The sequence below is a fragment of the Capricornis sumatraensis genome, chromosome 2, assembly GCF_032405125.1.
Source record: "Capricornis sumatraensis isolate serow.1 chromosome 2, serow.2, whole genome shotgun sequence".
NCBI lineage: Eukaryota > Metazoa > Chordata > Mammalia > Artiodactyla > Bovidae > Capricornis > Capricornis sumatraensis.
The window spans coordinates 186,782,091-186,805,769 of record NC_091070.1 but is presented as its reverse complement, the minus strand read 5'-3'; the positions used below and the strand labels follow the sequence as shown (position 1 = coordinate 186,805,769).

The following is a 23,679-nucleotide window of genomic DNA, read 5'->3' as shown; positions in this document are numbered from 1 at the left end:
ACACAGAGAAGAACCCTTACAAGTAATATAAATGGTCTTCTTTGATGATAGGGTGAAAGATGGTAATGGAAGGCACGTTTGTCATGATATCCCTGGACTCTTAATGTGTTCCCTGCCAATCTTAAGTAATGTTAACCTGTTGAGAGGAAGTTGTAGGAGATAGAAGTTAAAAAAAAAAAGTTATAACAGAGGAGAGAGCACAGCTGCTAGTAAACCGTGTTGCCTCAGTGCTGCACATTATTCTGGGACAATAGAACCATCCTTAACAGAGAAGTCACCAAGAAGAGTTAGTTAGGTGAAGAGATGCCTGTTCTGACAGTGTTTTAAAAGTTACGCTTTATGATTTGAAATACATCTTAAAATAACTAATTCTTCAAAATGTTATACTGCCACTTAGCAAAAAAATTCAGGACTGAAAGATAAATTTGGCATCATTTACATGGTGGAGAGAGTTCAAGGTATGTGTGTAAAGGTGAATTTAATTCTGCCTCTTGGCTCTGTGACATTTGAAATTTTAAAGTCTTTGGACTCGAATTTTACCAATAAAATTAAAGTGTTGGATATGCCCAAGTTACCAAAAAAAAAAAAAAAAGGCACGGTTGAATCGTTTTCATAAAGATCTTAGAACTCAAAGCAGTGATCCTGTTTCTGAAATGAGCAGCTGGAGGAAGAGAATTTGAGACCAGAGTTGATTCAAAGTTGAGTTTTTGTTGACTTACAGTTGTGAAATCCCCTTTTCTTTCTTGATTTCTTTGACATTTATATTGAAGCAGTTCAGGAACAGCATTTCCACATTTCTGATCATTTGCTTTATTTAAAAATAAAAAAGAAAGTAAGATGCTGTTTGCCAGAGGACTGTGTTTAGAGATGGATGCCTTGTCTGTCGTTTTGGGTCACTCACAGAGACTTCGGCTTCTTCACCTCTATGAAGAGTGTTCTGAAAGAATACATTTTCTTTTGTCCTGCTGCTTTGGGTATACTCCCCGTACTGGGCTTTATAATTTATTCACACTTCTTGGTTATAAAGTCTTTCAGTTTAGCCAAGTGAAATGACATTCTCTGTTACCTATTTTGTAACTAGTTTAAAAGCTTACAGGACATACTTTTCATGGCTGTAAAAAGGAGAAATTGATCTTAATTTGGGTGTGGTGGGCCTTGAGGCACTCAATGTATTTACTCCTTTTACATACATCTTTACTATTTTGTCTAATAGTCTGTGTCTCATGAAATTGTCTTTTTAAAATCACTAATCGCAACCATTTTATAGAAAGTTAATGGGGTAAAGTGTAAGGAGGAAGGGTTGAAAAATGGAAGCCACATTTTACCTGAAAGTACATGATTATCTTCCTTTGAAAAATGCCCTAAACCCTGGGGTTTTCCTTCCTTGTACACCCATTCAACTGCAAAATCCTTTTTACTTTGTGTTTTACATATTCCATGAATTCACGCTGTCCTCTCAGTCAGTATTATGGTAACTCATCTCAGCATCCCAGGTTATCACAAAGACCGTTGCTGGAGCCTTCTGACCGACACAGGTATAAAGCTCTTCTCTCCCATTCTCTGTGTCACTCTTACTGCCCTCCACAACATACTGAAGATGTCTCTCCCTTGTTGCTCTTCAGTGATTCATCACCCAGAGCAATAGTTCTAAAAAAATGAGGTGCCTAACAATCACTTGGGGATTTTCTGATTCTGATACATGTTGTCTTAGACTCCACACTTTGAGAAACCCTGACTCACAGCTAAATGTGCTAACAGCTGTTGAATTTGTGCCATGTGCTAGACACAGATCTAAGTACACTGTGTTTGCTAATTTATTTAATTCTCACAACCATCTTGTGAGGTAGAAACTATTCTGCTGTTTCCCCGTAATATGGATAATGCCCTGAAGGTTAATCCCAAGTTTCTCACCACGGCCCTTCCGAGCTCTAACCTATGCCCCTTGGTTGTCTCCCTTGGCACTGAAATGCGTAGAAATCCAGCAATACTGAACTATGCGTTACTTAAAAATACCATTTCTTTTCTTGTGTTTGTACTCTTTCCATGTTTCTATTTCCTAAAGCTTCCGTCTGCTGGTCCTTTGTAATACTCAGGACCATCCATTGGAATCGTCTCTAGTAAGTCTTTCCTAGTACACACCCTAGTTAGACTAGCTGGCTCTTGCACACTTGAGGACATTTTGTGCATGCTGCAGTCATGGGAGTAGAGTGGCATCTTCTAGAGATGATTCGTGTCTTTTTCTCCTCTCCTGAATTCTCAACTGAAGCTACTTAAATGTGGAAACCCGGTAATGTTCCCTTGTAATTCCGCCTTATACTGCAGTGCCCTACGTACAGTAGCAAGCTCAGGAAAGTATCTTTATCTTTGTGCTTTGAAAGTAATTGTGGCTTGATTTAATTTCTGTTAATCTTCCATGTTGTGTTAGGATAATAGAGACAGATTTCTAGAACCTCAAAATAAGCAGCAACCACTAAAGGTGTTTTATGGTGGTAAACTAAGGAATTAGAATTGAATAATTGAATAGTAAAGGAGATGAATAAATGTGGGAAAAGAGAATCATAGTGTATTTAATTTAAGATCTTCACAGATTGAGATTGGATTTCTAGAAAGTATATAATCCATTTTAGCTCTGCTGTAATTTGCTTTTATTTTTTTTTTTTTTTTTTTTTTTTTTTTTAGAAGACCTGGGTTTATTTATTTTTTTTTTTTAATTTTAATTTTTTATTTTTTTAATTTCAAAATCTTTAATTCTTACATGTGTTCCCAAACATGAAACCCCCTCCCACCTCCCTCCCCATAACATCTCTGTGGGTCATCCCCATGCACCAGCCCCAAGCATGCTGTATCCTGCGTCAGACATAGATTGGCGATTCAATTCTTACATGATAGTATACATGATAGAATGCCATTCTCCCAAATCATCCCGCCCTCTCCCTCTCTCTCTGAGTCCAAAAGTCCGTTATACACAGCTGTGTCTTTTTTCCTGTCTTGCATAGAGGGTCGTCATTGCCATCTTTCTAAATTCCATATATATGTGTTAGTATACTGTATTGGTGTTTTTCTTTCTGGCTTACTTCACTCTGTATAATCGGCTCCAGTTTCATCCATCTCGTCAGAACTGATTCAAATGAATTCTTTTTAACGGCTGAGTAATACTCCATTGTGTACATGTACCACAGCTTTCTTATCCATTCATCTGTGGATGGACATCTAGGTTGTTTCCATGTCCTGGCTATTATAATTTGCTTTTAAATAATTCTTCTATCTGGTATTTACCTATTAGAAAGAGCTGCCACCATTTCACTTTTCTTTTCAAAATATACGCGAATATTCAACAGATTTGGAAAGTTAGTAGTATCTAGCACCGAACTAGATAGAAACAACTTGATGTTGTAGGTGGGCCCTGGACTGTTCGTGCTCTAAGGATAACGGTTGGTAGCAGGCAGAAGTCTTGCCTAGAGCTCAGTGATAAACTAGGTAGTGTTAAACTTGACATTTGTAGCCTTTGTTTTCCTAGCAAGTGATATGAATGAAATTTTAACTTGCAGATATTAGGTTATTTTAAAGTTCTTTTTCTGATGTTATTCTCCTAAAAATTGACAAAACACAAAGTATGACTCTCTTAAGAGTTCTACATGTATTTTTCAGAAATTCTGAAGTACTTCATACATGACATTGATATATCTAAATATTTTAGGTATAATATTCAGTGGTTTTATGAAATGTTAAGTGTTTATTCTTATAAAAATACAACACAGCTATAGAAACTTATTAGTATAGTTTCCTTTGTTTGGCAGAGAGTGTTCTCTCTAGTGTTCATTCATGTATATAAATTCAGTGGAGTGAGGAGTATGGCATTAAAGTAACTTGCTTGATGTCATTTTAGCTGCAGACATTCAATACTGCTGCACCCTGTCAGGATGTCAAACAGCTGACTAGTGGAGTTGCCATGGCACAAGTTCTTCATCAAATGTAAGTACTGTTTCAGGTTCTTCCTAAAATAATTATATTGTAAGGCTACTGAAACTTGATCTTTTTTAGCGCTGACAGGCGTATGGTATCAAGGTATTCATCTAGGGGACAAAAAGTTTTACCATCTGATTATTTCTTGCTTATTCATAGAGATACATCTTAATTAAATTACCAATCAGGATTCTTATCTATTCAAGAGATGTTTAATTTTAAACTTGTTCTGGTCGTGTTCACAAGTTATAGTTACTAGGAAAGAAGCAGGTTAAATGAGTGATGTAATTTCTTACAAGGTTTTCTCCAGTTATACTATTGTCATTTTAAGGTATCAGTGTGTAGAGATTATTGTTTTTTAGATAATTCAAACGTGAAATACTGGTTTTAGAAAAAAATATTAAATTTAAAATTTATATTTGAATTAATAATAGCAATTGGATGAATCCACCAATTATGAAATGTTCTGAAAATGAAATTTTAGCTCACAAATGCTAGGGAACCTTACCCAGTAAAGAGATTCTGTTTGGGTTGGGCCCATTTTAAGTAATTATACAATATCAAAAGAGCCTTAATCCGTTATTTCACCATTTTGGCCAAGCATTGTAAGAGGATTTGGGTTATAATATCCACAGTATGAACTGTACTTTTAATAAGACAAAAGGGCCAATGCTATAGTCATAATTTATTGTCATATTGATTTTGTATTAGCTGACATTCGTGATAATATATCTTCAATGAATCCTATGTCTGCTACATGGCTTTAGATGTCAGAAATTGTTTAATTATTGCCATCATTTTTGTAAAGGTTCTTTTTTATGATTGACTCTGAAAAATGCTTTAGCAAAAAATGGGTTAGCAGAAATTCTTTACCATTCTTAAAAAAAACAACTTGAAACAATATTATAATCTTAGTTACTTTGAATCTTTAAAATGATCTAATTTGAATAGACAGATTTTATGGTTAACTCAAGATTAACACTTTAAAAGATAAATTTAGCATGTTAACATACTTTTTTTGGCAGTCATTCTGAAGTATGCCTTACTTCCCTGCTTTCTTAAAAATGTTTCTTAATTATTTTATTTTTACCCTGATTAGCTTTCAGTTCAGTTCAGTTCAGTTCAGTCGCTCAGTCATGTCCGACTCTTGAATGGCAGAGCAACCCCCCACCCCATGCCACCCCATGAATCACAGCGCACCAGGCCTCCCTGTCCATCACCAACTCCCAGAGTTTACCGGGAGTCCATCAAGTCGGTGGTACCATCCAGCCACCTCATCCTCTGTCGTCCCCTTCTTCTGCCCCCAATCCCTCCCAGCATCAGGGTCTTTCCCAACGGATGAACTCTTCGCATGAGGTGGCCAAAGTGTTGGAGTTTCAGCTTCAGCATCAGTCCTTCCAATGAACACCCAGGACTGATCTCCTTTAGGATGGACTGGTTGGATCTCCTTGCAGTCCAAGGGACTCTCAAGAGTCTTCTCTAACACCACAGTTCAAAAGCATCAATTCTTTGGTGCTCAGCTTTCTTCCCAGTCCAAATCTCACATCCATACATGACCACTGGAAAAACCATAGCCTTGACTAGACGGACCTTTGTTGACAAAGTAATGTCTCTGCTTTTGAATATGCTGTCTAGGTTGGTCATAACTTTCCTTCTAAGGAGTAAGCATCTTTTAATTTCATGGCTGCAATCACCATCTTCAGTGATTTTGGAGCCCAAAAAATAAAGTCTGACACTGTTTCCACTGTTTCCCTGTCTATTTGCCATGAAGTGATGGGACCAGATGCCATGATCTTAGTTTTCTGAATGTTGAGCTTTAAGCCAACTTTTTCACTCTCCTCTTTCACTTTCATCAAGAGGCTTTTTAGCTCCTCTTCACTTTCTGCCATAAGGGTGGTGTCATCTGCATATCTGAAGTTATTGATATTTCTCCCGGCAATCTTGATTCCAGCTTGTGTTTCTTCCAGTCCAGCAATTCTCATGATGTACTCTGCATATAAGTTAAATAAGCAGGGTGACGTTATACAGCCTTGACATACTCCTTTTCCTATTTGGAACCAGTCTGTTGTGCCATGTCCAGTTCTAACTGTTGTTTCCTGACTTGCATATAGATTGTCTTTAAAGTGATTTACTCGGTCCAAACTAAGAATTGGGCTTCCCAGGTGGTGCTAGTGGTAAAGAACCCACCTGCCAAAGCAGGATTAAGAGACACTGGTTCAGTCCTTGGGTCAGCAAGATCCCCTGAAGAAGGGAATGGCAACCCACTCCAGTATTCTTGCCTGTAGTATCCCATGGACACAGCAGCCTGGCAGGCTGCAGTCTACACGGTCAGAAAGAACTGGACACAACTGAAGCAACTTAGCATGCACACAAGAATTGTGAACATGGTCTTGTTGATTTGGGAAGTTCATCATTGTTTTAATGTATAGTCTGGCCTTTTCTCATTGTTGTGGGTGTTGGTATAGATATAGCTATCTTGTGATTGGCATAGATGTAAGGCTGATGAATGTTCACTTACTTTGATATCCAAAAATGTTATTTATATGTATTGAAGCATATTTCATAGCTTTACACCACAACATAGTAGATGAGAGCTGTTTTTACCACTATATGATGATATATATATGGCTCTTTGACTTCCTATATGCCAATACTATATCTGATGTTTAGAGTAGGGTCAGGTTAATTTTAGTTAAACTGTATCCTTTATCACCAACTCATTTTTACATAATGTGTTGGATTCTCTTGTTATTGCTGATCTTCTGTCTCTCTGATTTTTCTTTTTTTATTCTCTCTTTTGTCTCTTAGCATCTTCTAATAGCTTTTCTGCAGGAATAATATGAGTGAACCAATCAGAAAGCTTTCTTTCTTCATAAAACAAATGACAGTGACCTAAAATTGGCCCTAAACCTCTTGCTTCATTTACTTGTTTTTGCATGTACTTAGATGTGTAAACCTCCTTATCCTATAAGAGCCAGTTTAAATTTATTTTTCTTTTGAACTCCTTTCCATTTTTGTAAGCTTTTTAGAAGTCTGGTTCCAGACTGTGAAACTCACAGCATATGTTTTCCCTTAGTTGGGTTAGTGTATCATATTCCTGCTTTAAAAAAAAAAAAGAAGCAAATTTTATTTTATTTCTTTGAACACTTCAAAGCACTTTATATATGTTCCAATTTATTATGTATTTCTTTGATGGCTGTTGTGACTCACATCAAAGTTGTTACTGAAAATGAGATGGGAAAGTTTGCCTTTTTAAGGAAATAGCAAAATCTAGTGAATAATTCTTTCATTAGTTACCTGAGGCAGATACACTTCTAAATAATAGTCTTAAAAATCAATTCTCAAAGTATATGACTTAGACATGATGAGTCATGAAATTGTTGCTAGGATTCTACACTTCTTTGTTATCTTTAGTGCAAATACATAATATGTATCTCTTTTTTAAATGCAGAAACTGTTTCTATTTTAAAGACAAATGGGAGAAAACCTGTAACTACAACTGTATTCATTTCTTGGGATTTTCATAACAAAATGCAACAGATTATGTGGCTTAAAACAACAAAAATATCTTCTTTAGAGTTCAGGAGGTTACAAGTCCTATGTCAAGGTATTGACTGGACCATGCTCCCTTCAAAACCTCTAGGTCAGGATCCTACTGTGCTGTTTCTAGTCTCTGGGTCTCCAGGCATCCCTTAGTTTGAGGTTCAGTTCATTTCAGTCGTTCAGTCGTGTCTGACTCTTTGCAACCCCATGAACCACAGCACTCCAGGCCTCCTTGTCCATCACCAACTCCTGGAGTCCACCCAAACCCATGTCCATTGAGTCGGTGATGCCATCCAACCATCTCATCCTCTGTCATCCCCTTCTCCTGCCCTCGATCTTTCCCAGCATCAGGGTCTTTTCCAGTGAGTCAGCTCTTCGCATCAGGTGGCCAAAGTATTGGAGTTTCAGCTTCAGCATCAGTCCTTCCAATGAACACCCAGGACTGATCTCCTTTAGGATGGACTGGTTGGTTCTCCTTGCAGTCCAAGGGACTCTCAATAGTCTTCTCCAACACCATAGTTCAAAAGCATCAATTCTTTGGTACTCAGCTTTCTTCCCAGTCCAAATCTCACATCCATACATGACCACTGGAAAAACCATAGCCTTGACTAGACGGACCTTTGTTGACAAAGTAGTGTCTCTGCTTTTGAATATGCTGTCTAGGTTGGTCATAACTTTTCTTCCAAGGAGTAAGCGTCTTTTAATTTCATGGCTGCAATCACCATCTGCAGTGATTTTGGAGCCCAGAAAAATAAAGTCAGCCACTGTTTCCACTGTTTCCCTGTATATTTGCCATGAAATGATGGGACCAGATGCCGTAATCTTAGTTTTCTGAATGTTGTGCTTTAGGCCAACTTTTTCACTCTCCTCTTTCACTTTCATCAAGAGGCTCCTTAATTCTTCTTCACTTTTTGCCATAAAGGTGCTCTTTACTTTCTCCCTTTAGTAGCTATTCCTCTAAGAGGATAGTAAATTTTTCATCTTTGTGTTAATTTCACTCAATTTTTTACTCAGAGTAAGCCTCCAAATATTGTTTAGAGTATAATCTTTTATTATAGCTGACTATTTTTAATCAGGTTATTCTTCAAGGCCTTATTAAATACATAATCATTTGATATAGCAGCTCTTTGTCTTGGACTTCTATGTCAATTTAAGGCTTAACAAATATAATAGTAAACTTTGCTATGTACTAGTGTCACTTAAGAGAAGTAAATGGAAACCCACTCTATTATTCTTAGCTGGAGAATCCTGTGGACAGAGGAGCCTGGAGGGCTGCTGTCCATAGGGTCACACAGAGCTGGACATGGCTGAAGTGACTTAGCATGCATGCATAGGAGAAGGAAATGGCAACCCACTCCAGTATTCTTGCCTGGAGAATACCAGGGACAGAAGAGCCTGGTGGGCTGCCGTCTGTGGGATCGCACAGAGTCAGACATGACTGAAGTCACCTAGCAGCAGCAGCAGCAGCAGCAACAGCATTGTCACTTAGGGCAAATTACTATCTTATCCTGAGTTCACTAAAGGAATAAGATTGGGGATCATATACCCTTTACTAAGTTACTGTTATATTAAAATGATGTGATATGGAAAAACATTAGGTACAATGCTTTACATGTAGTATATACATTAAATTGTTTTCTTTTTTTTTCCCTTTAGGATTGGGATTTTTACATATACCTGCCACCAGGGTGCCTAGTATGAGTTATTTAGTAAATTTTATTAAATTGAAGATGTTAATGACTTAATTCATTTACTATGAGAAATTCCAAAAGAAACCCTTAGGAATAACAGAAAATTCAGTGGGTTCATTTTAAATAATATTTACTGTTCTTAATAAGGACAGCCTTTAAGATGGAAAGTAACTTTATCTATTGATTAGATTTGGTATTTTCATGTCATAAAAACATTTTAATGTTCATTTGTATTTTTGTTGTAGTGATGTAGCTTGGTTTGATGAATCTTGGTTAAGCCGAATTAAAGAAGATACTGGTGACAACTGGAGAATAAAGGTAAGCAGAATGAATGCTAGATATACATGATCCAAACAGTGGTTCTGAAATTAGCACTGCTGCTGCTGCTGCTGCTAAGTCGCTTCAGTTGTGTCCGACTCTGTGCGACCCCATAGACGGCAGCCCACCAGGCTCCCCTGTCCCTGGGATTCTCCAGGCAAGAACACTGGAGTGGGTTGCCATTTCCTTTTCCAAGCTCAACTAAATCTTCTTTTTTAAACTAACTGAAGGCTGTATTTTGTTGTGTATAGTTTCAGTTTTGATAGTTATATGTGTTCTTATACCATCATAATCAGACATAGAACATTTTCATTAACCAAAAACATGTATGTATTCCCCTTATTAGTTAATCCTCACTCCTAAGTTGGCCCTGGATGGCCACAGATCTGCTTTTAGTCACTGTAGGTTTAATTTCTAGAAAGTGAAAGTCGCTCAGTCTTGTCTGACGCTTTGCCACCTCATGAACTATATAGTCCATGTAATTCATCCAGCCCAGACTACTGGAGTGATTAGCCTTTCCTTTCTCTGGGGGATCTTCTCAACTCAGGGATGAACCCAGAGTCTCCCATATTGCAGGCGGATTATTTACCAGCTGAGCCACAAAGGAAGCCCAAGAATGCTGCAGTGGGTAGCCTGTCCCTTCTTCAGGGGATCTTCCTGACCCAGGAATTGAACTGGTGTGTCCTGCATTGCAGGTGGATTCTGTACCAACTGAGCTATCAGGGAAGCCCTTAATTTCTAGAGTTCAATATAAATGGAATTGGACATTATGAACTCTCTGGTATTCTTTTACTCAGTGTAATGTTTTATTTAGAGACTCATCAACGTTGCCTGTGTTAGTTTGTTTTTTGTTTTTTTTTGCTGACTAGTATTTCATTACACTGATTTACTACAATTTGCTTAGCCTGTTGATGAATCTTTGAACTGTTTTTAGTCTTTCTTCCTTAATACTGGTGATTTATGTCTTTTCTATTTTCTTTCTTGATAAATCTGGTTTGATTTTCCATTTTTGAATTTTTTTTTTCAAAAGAGCAGCTTTTGTTTTCTTTTTTGTTGATTTCCTTTCTGATCTTTATTATTTCCTTTCTTCTTTATGTCTGCACTTTTTTTGCTTCTTAAGATGAAAGCTTAATGTTTTAAGCACTTTTCCCTAATAGTAAGAATTGCCTTAGCCACAGCCACACATTTTAACATAGTGTTCTTATTTTCATTTCATTCAAAATACTTGATAATTTCCCTTGTGATTTTTCTTTTGACCCCTGAATAAGTATTAGAATAAGTATTTCAGCTTCTAAATATTTGAGAATTTTCTATGTATCTTTTATTTATTAATTTATAAATTAATTCCATTTTGGTTTGAGAACATACTCTGAATTCTTTTACATTTACTGAGACTTATTTTGTGACCTAATATATAGTCTGTCTTGGTGAATATTCCATGTACACTTGAAAATAACATACATTGTGCATTTCTACAAGTATAGATTATTTCACTTCTTCGATAGTACTGTTTACTTCTTTTATATCTCTATTGATTTTCTGTCTGATTATTCTGTCAGTTAAGGGAGGAAGAGTTTTCAAATCAGTAATGATGATTGTGGATTTTTCAGTTTCTCCTTTCAGATCTGCAAATATTTTAATCATGTAATTTGAATCTATGTTATACGGTTTACATACATTAGTTTTTTATGTCTTGTTGATGAATGAATCTACTTACATTATGAAATGACTTTCTTTATCCTGGTAATATTTTCTGTTTGAAAGTGTAATTTGTCCGATACTGATAGAACCACTTTTGTTATGATTTTTTTTGTCTGTTGTCTTTTTCTTTTCTTTAGTCTCTCTCTATTTATATTGAAAATGCTGTGGACACCTAATAGGTCTTGCTTTTTAAAAAATCCATTAATAGTCTCTTTATTTAGTTTTTTTAAAATTTTTTTTTTAAAAAATCATTAGCTTTCTTATATTCCTGCTGTTAAATCCTTGAACATTTTAAACTAGCAGTTTTAACTTTTGTTTTCTAATTCTTTCATCTCTCATTTTTGGGCTTCTTTCTATTGACTGTGGTTTCTCCTAATTATAGTTCACATATTCCTGCTTCTTCATGTGTGTAGTAATTTTTTTATTGGATGCTAGATAGTATGAATTTTATTATTGAGTGTTGGGGGTTTTTTGTATTTCTTTAAAGAGTGTTGGATTTTGTTCTCACAGGCAGTTAAGGTACTTGTGAGTCAGTTTGATTCTTTCATGGTTTGTGGAAATGTAAGGCAGATCTAGAGTTATTTTCTCCTCTTGGACTATTTAGATTCATTAAGTTGTGACCTTTTTGAGGTCTTTATTGAATGCTTATCTGTATGAACCTGGTCATGGTCTCTTCACTCTTACTGGTGAGAATTTCAGCTGTTTCTGGCCCTGTGCAATCTTCAGGAATTGTTCAGTTTATAGTTCCCTGGATTGTTGTTTCCTTGGAAATTATTTTTGTTTAATCTCGTGGAGTTTCACCCATGCATGTGCAAATTATTGTTCAGCCAAAGAGTCAAAGGAACTACTATGCAGATTTCTGGAGCTCTTTCTTTCCATAGCTCTCACCTCTTCATTTATCTACTCTGCAAATCCCAACTACCTTGACCTTCCTGAACTTCTGATGTCTGTCTTCTCAAATCCACTGGAATGTCAGGCTTTGTTTCGTTTCCACCTCCCTATGCCATGGTATGAAAATTACCTCTAGAGAGAAATCTTAGACTAGTATAGGGCTCACCTTTTTTTGTTTTTCTTCTCTTAGAAATTAGAGTTCTATATTATCTTTTGGCTAAGCTTGAAGATAATATTCCTGTTTTCTAGTTGTTACAGATGACTAAAGGTGGACATGCTCATAGCTAAATTTTCTAAGTTAGTACTTGAATTTTAACTTAGCCACAATTTAGTTGTGGCTCATTTTAAATAAAATCACTGTGGTTAAACTATGTAAGCAGTAAAACATTTTTTCTTTAATAAAACTCTGAATAAATCTTTGATGTTTAAAAATTACTGTGTACTTGTATTTGTAGAACTCCAATACGTATTTTTGTTGTCCTTTTTATTGGGAAGTTTTTATTTTCTTTCACCTTGACATGTATTTTCTTTCATTATTAATATTAAATTATTTAATTCTTATTTTTTCTTCTGTTAGGCTAGTAATTTAAAGAAGGTACTTCAAGGAATTATGAGTTACTACAATGAGGTATGAAAATCATTTGATTATTTAAATATAAACTACTCTGTGATAATTACATTGACAATGAAAAATGACTTGCTTTTATTTTATAACATTTTATGATGTATAATTCATAATTGAAAGATACTTTTTTCTCCATTTTTAGTACACTCAAATTTTGTGAACATAAAAGGGCTAAAGCTTAATATATTGATTTGTAAAATAATGTTTATATGTTGCTACTCTGATTATTTTCTCAAATAAAATTGCTTATATCTTTACATAATTTTATTTTATGCAATGCTATAAAGTAGATCTTATAATTAAATTGAAGTACTTTTCTGTTTAAAGTATTATTCTGTTTCTTTCCAGTATAAACAGCAGCAAAATACACTATGAAATTATGCTTGTGCAAGTTAATTGAAGAAGAATGCAAAATAAAAGTAGTATTAAAGTCACATTAGATATTACATTATTCAAGTACTTTGTTTTTCGTATTCAGCATTATAAGAAATTCTCTAGTAGGATTACTTGATATTAGAAGGTTAATTGCTTACTGTGTGAAAGCTTTTGGTCTGATTTTACCAGACCAAAATCTACAAAAATTTTAAAATTTTTGTACAATTAAACTTGTTTCTTCCAAGTAATTTTAGAACTAAAATTTTTCAATTCACTAATGCCTAAAACTCATTTTGAAGTTTTGTTTGTTTTTTGTCTTTTTATTATTTATTTATTTATTTGTTTGTTTTTTGTCTTTTTAATGCCAAGATTCCCTGGCAGCTCAGTGATAGAACTTGGCACTTTCACTCCCAGGGCACTGGTTCAGTCCCTGGTTGGGAAATTAAGATCACACAAGCCATGTGGCACAACAAAAAAATAGAATGAAAGTTGTTCCATCTCTGAGTTGTGTCCCACTCTGCGATCCCATGGACCCCATGCAGAAAAATTATAGAGCCAGCAAAGATTAATCGTTTAAATCTGTTATTCATTTGTCAAAGTGTGACAGTTTATTTTGTGTTTCTCTGTTCATCGAGACTATATCAAAATATTTTGAATATTCTTTGACTTAACATAAATCTGTTTATTTTTTATGGAAAGGCATAAGTTTTATCATAATAGATCAGGCCAGGGGCTTCTTAAACAATTCCTCTCTCTGACAGTGGAGCAAAATCATACTTGGTATGAAACCATGTTAGTTGCATTTGGTTGGCTCTCAAAATTTTAGGAGCTTGCTTGCACTTTGCTAACTGGTTTTAGTCAATAATTGTGGTTTTGTCATTTGTTAATTAATCTGAATCATTTCATGAACCTATTTATAGAATTTATCTTCCTTATAACAACTAAATGTAGTTAGTTCTCTGTAGCCTACATAAGTGAGTGATCTAATTTATTTTTAACACTGCAGTTTTTGGGGCAACAGATTTCTGAAGAACTTATCCCTGATTTAAACCAGATAACTGAATGTTCAGATTCTGTGGAGCTTGGGAGATTGCTCCAGCTTATTTTAGGTTGTGCTGTCAACTGTGAAAAGAAACAAGGTAAGTGAATTTCAATTTATTTGAAGATATCTACTTTCTAGAAACAACCTACATTGCTTATAAGAAATAGCATAATAATGTAATATTGAGGGTTGGCAGAAGGCCAGAGGTTCTGAATTCAAGCACAGCTCTGCCATTAAAAAGCTACAGATCTTCAGTATAATTGTATTTCTGGATTCTGAGATACATATTCAGTGGCTAAATAAAATGTACTTTAATTAAGCTTAATTTAATCAGTGTTTAGGACTTAGCAGATATTCAATAAAAATTGTCCTTATTCATTTGATAAGCTTTCTCTTTCACATACAGAACCTTATGTTGGTTCAGATTTTCATAAATGATTATGCAGCTGCTAAATTATAATCCAGGCTTCTTCAGGTGATATTCTGCTATTTTCAGAAGAATGCCTTCAGTGTGTCCTCGAGATAAGCAGTCTGATGATATAAATGGAATTGAGGACTTTATTAGTATATCTGAACACAGTAATCCATATTGAGCTGAGTACAAAAAGAGTGTTTTTGGTTGAAAGTAATGAGTAAAATGATGAACTGAACACACCAAGATCTACTTCTCTCAGGAGCGTGCATCAGTCTGGATGATGAGATTTTTGATCCTAATATTTTTTGCATGACTCATCCAAAACTGGCTTTAGGACATCACCTTTTTAAGAGGATGTTGGGTGCTGAAGTTTGTAAAATACTTTGTCAGAACCTTAGAAAATATTCAGTGTTATCTAACTAATGAAGAGAGCACATAAGACAAGAATTCATTCAGGAAGGAGAAAAATAAAATATATGAAATCAGCTATAGTTTATCAATAAATAAAGGGTTTGGGTATCAGAAAACTTTCATATTAGGCCATCTCTATTATTAACTGGCTGTTTTTTCTTGGGCAAGTGAGTACTTTGTATAGGTTTTTATTTCTCATAGCTATCCTTTGCTGTGCAAAAAACTTTTAAGTTTAACTAGGTCCTATTATTTATTTTTATTTTTACTACTCTAAGGAGGTGGACCCAAAAGGATATTGCAGCAGTTTATGTCAAAAAGTGTTCTGCCTATATTTTCCTTTGAGAGTTTTACAGTATATGGTCTTACATGTAGGTCTTTAATCCATTTTAAATTTATTTTTGTGTATGATGTTAGAGAATGTTAATTCATTCTTTTACATTTACCTATTCAGTTTTTCCAGTACCGCTTATTGAAGAGACTGTCTTTTCTCCATTTTATATTCTTGCCTCCTTTGTTAATAGATTAATTGACCATAGGTATGTGAGTTTATCTCTGGACTTTCTATCCTGTCCCATTGATCAACACCTCTGTTTTTGTGCCATTACCAAACTGTTTGATTACTGTAGCTTTTGATTATTGTATAGTCTGAGATCAGGGAGCCCGTTTCCTCTGGCTCTGTTTTTCTCTCTCAAGATTGCTTTAGCTATTCAGGGTCTTTTGTGTTTCCATACAAATTTTAAGATATTTTTGTTCTAGAGTGCAAAAAATGCCATTGGTAATTTGATAGGGATTGCACTGAATCTGTAGGTTACCTTTGGGCAGTGTAGTCATTTTGACAATATTGATTCTTCCAATCCAAGAACTTGGTATATCTTTACATTTGTTTGCGTCAGCCTAGACTGTTGGTGGGAATATAAATTGGTACAGCCACTATAGAGAATATAGATGTTAAAAACTAGAAATAGATTTGATTTACTCTTGGGCATATATCTGAAGGAAACTAATTAGCAAAGATACTTGCACCAGTGTTGATTGCAGCACTGTTTACAATAGCCAAGGCATGGAAGCAGCCTAAATGTCCATCAACAGATAATGGTTAGGAAGACGTGGTACATATACACAGTGGAAGATTATGCAGCCATAAAAAGGAATGAAATAATGCTATTTGCAGCAATATGGATGCAATTGGAGATTGTTACTAAGTGAAGTAAGTCAGACAGAGAAAGACGTATATCATATGATATACTAATATGTGAAATCTAAAAATTGTACAAGTGAGTTTATTTATAAAACAGAAACAGATTCACAGGCTTAGCAAACAAGCTTATGGTTGCCAAAGGGGAAAGGTGGGGAGGGCAGATAAACTAGGATATTGAGATTAACACATGCAAACTACCATATTCTACTCAATACTCTATAGTAACCTATATGGGAAAAGACTCTGAGAAAGACTGGATGTATATGTATAACTACTTTCCTGTATACCCAGAATGAACACAACATTGTAAATATACTATATTCCAATGTAAAATAAAAATTAAAAAGGTAAAGGAATGTTTGCCTTAGGGGAAAAAGAAAGAACATAGATGATTCATGGGAAGAGGTAAAAATTAACATTAAACTTCAGCATTAACAGGAGTTTGGAAAAAACTAATTTCAACTCTTGTACATGACTTAAGCAGTTAAGATCTTCCCTGGTAGCTCAGAGGTTAAAGTGCCTGCCTCCAATGCGGGAGACCTGGGTTTGATCCCTGGGTTGGGAAGATTCCCCTGGAGAAGGAAATGGCAACTCACTCCAGTATTCTTGCCTGGAGAATCCCATGGATGGAGAAGCCTGGTAGGCTACAGTCCTCAGGGTCGCAAAGAGTCAGACATGACTAAGTGACTTCACTTCACTTAAGCAGTTAAAGACTTCAATGGAGGGTTTAACTGCAGATGTAAAATAGCCAGAGAATTTGAATTAGAAGTGGAGCCTAAAGATATGACTAAATCTTATGAGAAAATGTTAATAGATGAGGTGGTTCTTATGGATGAACAAAGAAAATGGTTTCTTGAGATGGAATCTACTCCTGGCGAAGATGCCGTGAAGATTGCTGAAATGACAACAAAGAATTTAGAAATTACATACTTAGTTGATGAAGCAGTAGCAGGATTTGAGAGGATAGACTCTAGTTTTTAAAGAAGCTATACTGTGTGTAAAGTGATATCAAACAGCACTGCATGCTGTAGAGAAATTTGTGAAAGAAAGAGTCAGTTGATACAGCAGACTTCACTGGTGTCTTATTTTAAGAAATTGCCACAGACACCCCAGCTTTCACAAGCGCCCTCTTTGGTTTTTTCCTAGCAGCCGTCACCATCAAGATATCAATAAGATCCTCTATTAGTAAAAGGATTAGCACTTACTAAAGTCTCAGATGATGGTTAGGATTTTGTTAAAGCAATTTTTAATTTAGGTTTGTACACTTTTTTTTAGATATAATGCTATTGTCACATAATTGATTAGAGTAGTTTGTAAACAGAACTTTTATATGTACTGGGAAACTAAAAAATTCATGTGACTCACTTTATTGTGATTATTGCTTTATTGTCTGGAACTAAGACTAGAGATCTCTTCAAGAAAATTAGAGATACCAAGGGAACATTTCATGCAAAGATGGGCTTGATAAAGGACAGAAATTGTATGGACCTAACAGAAGCAGAAGATATTAACAAGAGGTGGCAAGAATACAAAGAACTGTACAAAAAAGATCTTCACGACCAAGATAATCATGATGGTGTGATCACTCACCTAGAGCCAGACATGCTGGAATGTGAAGTCAAGTGGGCCTTAGAAAGTATCACTATGAATGAAGCTAGTGGAGGTGATAGAATTCCAGTTGAGCTGTTTCAAATCCTGAAAGATGATGCTGTGAAAGTACTGCACTCAATATGCCAGCAAATTTGGAAAACTCAGCAGTGGCCACAGGACTGGAAAAGGTCAGTTTTCATTCCAATCCCAAAGAAAGGCAATGCCAAAGAATGCTCAAACTACTGCACAATTGCACTCATCTCACATGCTAGTAAAGTAATGCTCAAAATTCTCCAAGCCAGGCTTCAGCAATACGTGAACCGTGAACTTCCAGATGTTCAAGGTGGTTTTAGAAAAGGCAGAGGAACCAGAGATCAAATTGCCAACATCCGCTGGATCATGGAAAAAACAAGAGAGTTCCAGAAAAACACCTATTTCTGCTTTATTGACTATGCCAAAGCCTTTGACTGTGTGGATCACAACAAACTGGAAAATTGTGAAAGAGATGGGAATACCAGAACACCTAACCTGCTTCTTGAGAAACCTATATGCAGGTCAGGAAGCAACAGTTAGAACTGGACATGGAACAACAGACTGGTTCCAAATAGGAAAAGGAGTATGTCAAGGCTGTATATTGTCACCCTACTTATTTCACTTCTATGCAGAGTACATCATGAGAAACGCTGGGCTGGAAGAAGCACAAGCTGGAATCAAGATTGCCGGGAGAAAAATAAATAACCTCAGATATGCAGATGACACCAGTGAAGAGGATCTAAAAAGCCTCTGGATGAAAGTGAAAGAGGAGAGTGAAAAAGTTGGCTTAAAGCTCAACATTCAGAAAACAAAGATCATGGCATCTGGTCCCATCACTTCATGGCAAATAGATGGAGAAACAGTGGAAATAGTGTCAGACTTTATTTTTTGGGGCTTCAAAATCACTGCAGATGGTGACTGCAGCCATGAAATTAAAAGACGCTTACTCCTTTGAAGAAAAGTGATGACCAACCTAGATAGCATATTGAAAAGCAGAGACATTACTTTGTCAACAAAGGTCCATCTAGTCAAGGCTATGGTTTTTCCTGTGGTAAGGTATGCATGTGAGAGTTGGACTGTGAAGAAGGCTGGGCGCCGAGGAATTGATGCTTTTGAAGTGTGGTGTTGGAGAAGACTCTTGAGAGTCCCTTGGACTGCAAGGAGATCCAACCAGTCCATTCTAAAGGAGATCAGCCCTGGGATTTCTTTGGAGAGAATGATGCTGAAGCTGAAACTCCAGTACTTTGGCCACTTCATGCGAAGAGTTGACTCATTGGAAAAGAGTCTGATGCTGGGAGGGATTGGGGGCAGGAGGAGAAGGGGACAATAGAGGATGAGATGGCTGGATGGCGTCACGGACTCAAAGGACGTGAATCTGAGTGAACTCCGGGAGATGGTGATGGACAGGGAGGCCTGGCATGCTGCGGTTCATGGGGTCGCAAAGAATCAGACACGACTGAGCGACTGAACTGAACTGAACCTATAATATCTCTGTGCTATACCTGTGCATGTGAATTCATCCCATAATGTTGAATATTTAACAAGATAGGAGAAATTGTCATAGTTGTTATAAGATTAATTGCAATTTCTTCTCTTTTTCTTCCTTATAAGAAACTTAGAGATTTTCTTTAAAACATTTATAAATATTTATATGAATATTTTCAGTTATGCATATTTGTTTTCAGTGGACATATTTCTTGTGGAAAAAGTATTGTACTTGCACAAAGAATTATGTGTAGTGAATGAATTTTTATGTGGTTAATTGAATGGCTGAATTACTGTGGGTAAAGAGTAGAGTTTTTATCATCTGATTTTTTTTTTTAAATCATAGAACATATTCAGAATATAATGACGTTGGAAGAATCTGTTCAACACGTGGTCATGACTGCTATTCAAGAGGTAAGTTATATCATAATCACATATGTATAAAAATCTTAAACCAAATTGAATAAAACTGTTCATAAAAACTTTATGGATGTGTATTTCACTACTGTATAAAAGTGCCCTTTGCAGTAGGTTGACTTACGTTTGACTGTTGTGTCGTCCCTTCATTCTTTTTCCCCAAAATTTCTTATAAGGACTTCAAGCCCAATTTTAGTACCTCTGCATTTTAAAAGTTAAATTATTATTAAGTTCTTTTAAGTAACTTCAGCTAAGCAAGATAAACAGCATCTTCCCAGATAGGAATTTTTATACTTTCTCTTTTTTCTGCCAGATAGAATAATCATCTCTGAAATTTAAAGTGTGTGTGTATATGTATCTTATGTGCATTTTCAGAATGTTAGAACTGTGAGCACAGTGATAATTATATTTCAGAACCAGGTCATCTGGGTTCAATCCAGTCTGGTTATCTTAAGTTATGTCATAAAGATTCAGAATTCATTTGGGACTCATTCTTAAAGTCAGACCAGAAGGCTGAGATGAAGTCAAGTGAAGAGCAGGCCTGAGGGAAAATTGAGTGAAGGGTTAGTTTGGAAGAGTCATGACTTAAAGGGAGACAGCATATAGGACTTGAAAAATGGATATACCCTGAGTTTGCATTGCTAGTTTGAATTGAAAACATCGCTATGCATAAATATACATGTCTCGCATATGCAAAAGAAATTATTTTACAGTATCTTTTTTCTCATATAATTGTAGCTCCTACATTTAAAATGGCTTCTTGGATTAGGAATTTTGCCACATAACTCATTTATAGCTGAATTTTTAAAGTGCCAACTCATGTTACATAAGAATCATTCTTTAAAATTATTTAATGTGCTTGATTTTATGTAGAATTTGTATTATAATTTTTAGTACATTAGTATTTTAAATATATCTATTTACATATTTCAAGCACATACTACTTTTTGTCTTCACACATTGAGTTATTTAGCTTAAACTGCTATATATTTTTTATTTGAGTAAAATAAGGGTCATCATATTAAGGCAAGGAAAAAGTAAACATAAAACACCTTACTGTTATTTTTACTGTGTATGACTCAGTTTATTGTACTTAATTTTATTATTTTAATCCTAGTTGATGAGTAAAGAAATCGTGAGCTCTCCGACAAATGATGCTGTTGGAGAATTAGAACAACAGGTGAGTATTTCAGTATGTGAGGAAAATTTAACAGCAGTAGCGTTCCTCTGTCAGTTATTGGGTTAACTAAAAGGTTCATTCGGGTTTTCCATACATCTTAACAGAAAGACCCAAACAAACTTTCTGGCAAACCCAGTACTGTCTTAAAGGCTTACGTTGGAGAGCACATACAAGATATTATCCTCCATGAAATTTAGACAGTTTGTTCTCTTATAAGATCTTAAATATTATTATACATTCCTTCAGGAATGCAGGTAGTGTTGATTTCCACAGTTTTTAATGATGGTGTTTGAAGAGTCAAGTGGCATTTAACTGTCCTGATTTTTATTAATACATATGTAGCTCATGCTGTATAGTTACATAATTAAATAGCAGACAATTTAAAAAATTCTGCTAAATTCTAATTTATGTAATAAGGAAATGTGATTTTTATCACAGTTGCTTTCCTTTAATATTGAACCCTAATATTCTGTACTCAAGGCTCCTTTCCCTGGTTGTTTTACACAGTTGTTTTCCCTGGTGGAAAAGATAGTCTCTTTCTCTGTATAACCCAGCCTGGGTTGGAAGGGAAATGGTAAGAGAAGAGGCAAATGCATTTGTTAATTTTGAAACTGTTTCCACCATCAGTATATATGTGTGTTGTGATAAAAGTATATTTTTCAGTTTGTTTCAAAATATGATTTATTAAGAATTAGGACATTTTCTGTTTCAGCTTAAAAGGGCCCTAGAAGAACTTCAGGAAGCACTAGCAGAAAAAGAAGAACTGAGGCAAAGATGCCAAGAACTAGATATGCAGGTACGGATATGAAAGTAATTTCCTCTTTGAATTAATAAGCCTTTTTTAATTAATTAATTGGTAAAGTGTTTTGGAGATTGAGTTTTATTTCATGGAGGAACCATTGAAAGAGTTTGCTATAGACTTGAATATTGAAACATAAATTTGATCATTTTTCTTTTAGAGTTGAAAATTACTGGCGTAACTACTCCATTGAGAAGATCATTCAAATTGTAGAATTTCAACTGCTTAGATAGGGCTTAATTTTTTGTTCTGTAAAAAGGGGAAACTAAAGTATCTCCTTTACAAGGTATGAGTATTAAGTGGAGTCTTTTATGGAAATACTTAGAAGTGCTTGATCTCCAGTAAATGCAGGTGCAAAGTTTGTTTTGCTAACATATATGTGTATATGAACACGTATGTAATTCTCAGGTTCATAGGCACATACATGTTACCAAAATAAACTGGGAATGAGAAACAGTAGTTAAATAGTTAAAGGGGTGAATCGTCAGACCAGGCTTCCTGTATTCAGAACCTGATCATGTTACTGTTGTTGTTTAGTTGCTAAGTCATGTCCAGCTCTTTTGCAGTCCCATTAATGGTAGCCCACCAAGCTCATCTGTCCGTGAGATTTCCCAGGCAAGAATACTGGAGTAGGTTGCCAATTTCCTTCTCCAGGGGATCTTCCTGACCCAGGGAAGATCCTGAGTTGCAAGTGGATTTACAGCTGAGCCACCAGGGAAGTCCTGGTCATGTTACTAGCTAGTTGTGTCTGCTTGGGCACATTGCTTAGTTTCTCTATGCTTCATTTTTCTCTTTTGAGAAATGTTGTGATAATAGTATATATTTCCCTGAGTGATAGTGAAGATTAAGTGAATTAATATACTTGAAGCTCTTAAAGAGGACCAGGCACATAAGGGGTTATGTATGTGTTTGCATATATTGTTATTATTAGATGAAAGTGCAAATATGAAATTATGCAATAAGTCAAGGTTAAATATACCATCATAATATGCTTCGTGTGAATTGCACTTTTCTTTCAAATAATTAGCTACATAAATAATTGACTCTGAAAAGTATGAGGACAAGGAACAAGGCTTGTGGTAGCAACACCCTCGCTTAAATATCTAAAATTATAGGGCTAGGTGTATTTCTAACCTTCATGATTTGCAAATGAGATGAGAAGTGACTTGGTCAGGGTGATTCAGATGTGCAGGGCAGTGACAACCAGCACCAATCCAAATCTCCTAATTTCATCATTAAATATCCTCCCTCTATGTTTGAACAAAACCAGTGTTTATATTTGAACAAAACTAGTGTCTCACTATGTTTTTCCCTTTCTTCCTTCTTAACCACATGCACAGCATCTGAAATGTTTTATTTTCAAGTAAGATTATCTCCTTCTTCCAGAATACCTCATGTAAAGAGTAGAGGACTGACTCATTCAGGTGTTACCAGCCTTATGTAAGATCTCTCTATGTAAGTTTTCTGAGAAATTCTTTTTTAAAAAAGAACACAAAATTCAGTTAAAATGTTTCAGTATTTGTAATACGTGGTGAAGAGTACATGATGATCTGATTTTAGTTGAAAAGTATAGACATCCCAAGTTTTGGCATTTTAATTCCAATATCAAAATAGAGGCAACCCTCAACTATCTGCTACACATGTGAAATAAATGACTACTGCATATAATCAGAACAAAAAGTAATTGATTAATAATATGAATTTAACACAGGTGTATATGATGCATACCCTAATTTTATAAGAAAAATTATTTTTGAAAAATGTTTATTTTTAATCATATGTAACCAGACAGTAGGTACATTACTTCATGGCAAATAGAAGGGGAAAAGGTGGGAGTGGTGACAGATTTCTTCATCTTGGGCTCTAAAATCGCTGTGGATGATGACTGCAGCCATGAAATCAGAAGATGATAGCCTCTTGGCAGGAAAGCTATGACAAACCTAGACAGTGTGTTGAAAAGCAGAGACGTTTCTCTGCTGAGAAGAGTCCATATAATCAAGGC

At 35.5% G+C, this 23,679-nt stretch overlaps 1 protein-coding gene across 1 annotated transcript in view; it reads left to right on the top strand.

Moving 5' to 3' along the window:
* Nucleotides 1-23,679, top strand: part of HOOK1 (hook microtubule tethering protein 1) — a 66,996-nt gene that overhangs the window by 3,257 nt on the left and 40,060 nt on the right. The window contains exons 2-8 of the mRNA XM_068963895.1: nucleotides 3,887-3,972; nucleotides 9,443-9,515; nucleotides 12,685-12,735; nucleotides 14,114-14,246; nucleotides 19,628-19,695; nucleotides 20,816-20,878; nucleotides 21,591-21,674. Coding sequence (XP_068819996.1) covers nucleotides 3,887-3,972; nucleotides 9,443-9,515; nucleotides 12,685-12,735; nucleotides 14,114-14,246; nucleotides 19,628-19,695; nucleotides 20,816-20,878; nucleotides 21,591-21,674 — 558 coding nt within the window. The remainder of the gene's footprint in view (nucleotides 1-3,886; nucleotides 3,973-9,442; nucleotides 9,516-12,684; nucleotides 12,736-14,113; nucleotides 14,247-19,627; nucleotides 19,696-20,815; nucleotides 20,879-21,590; nucleotides 21,675-23,679) is intronic.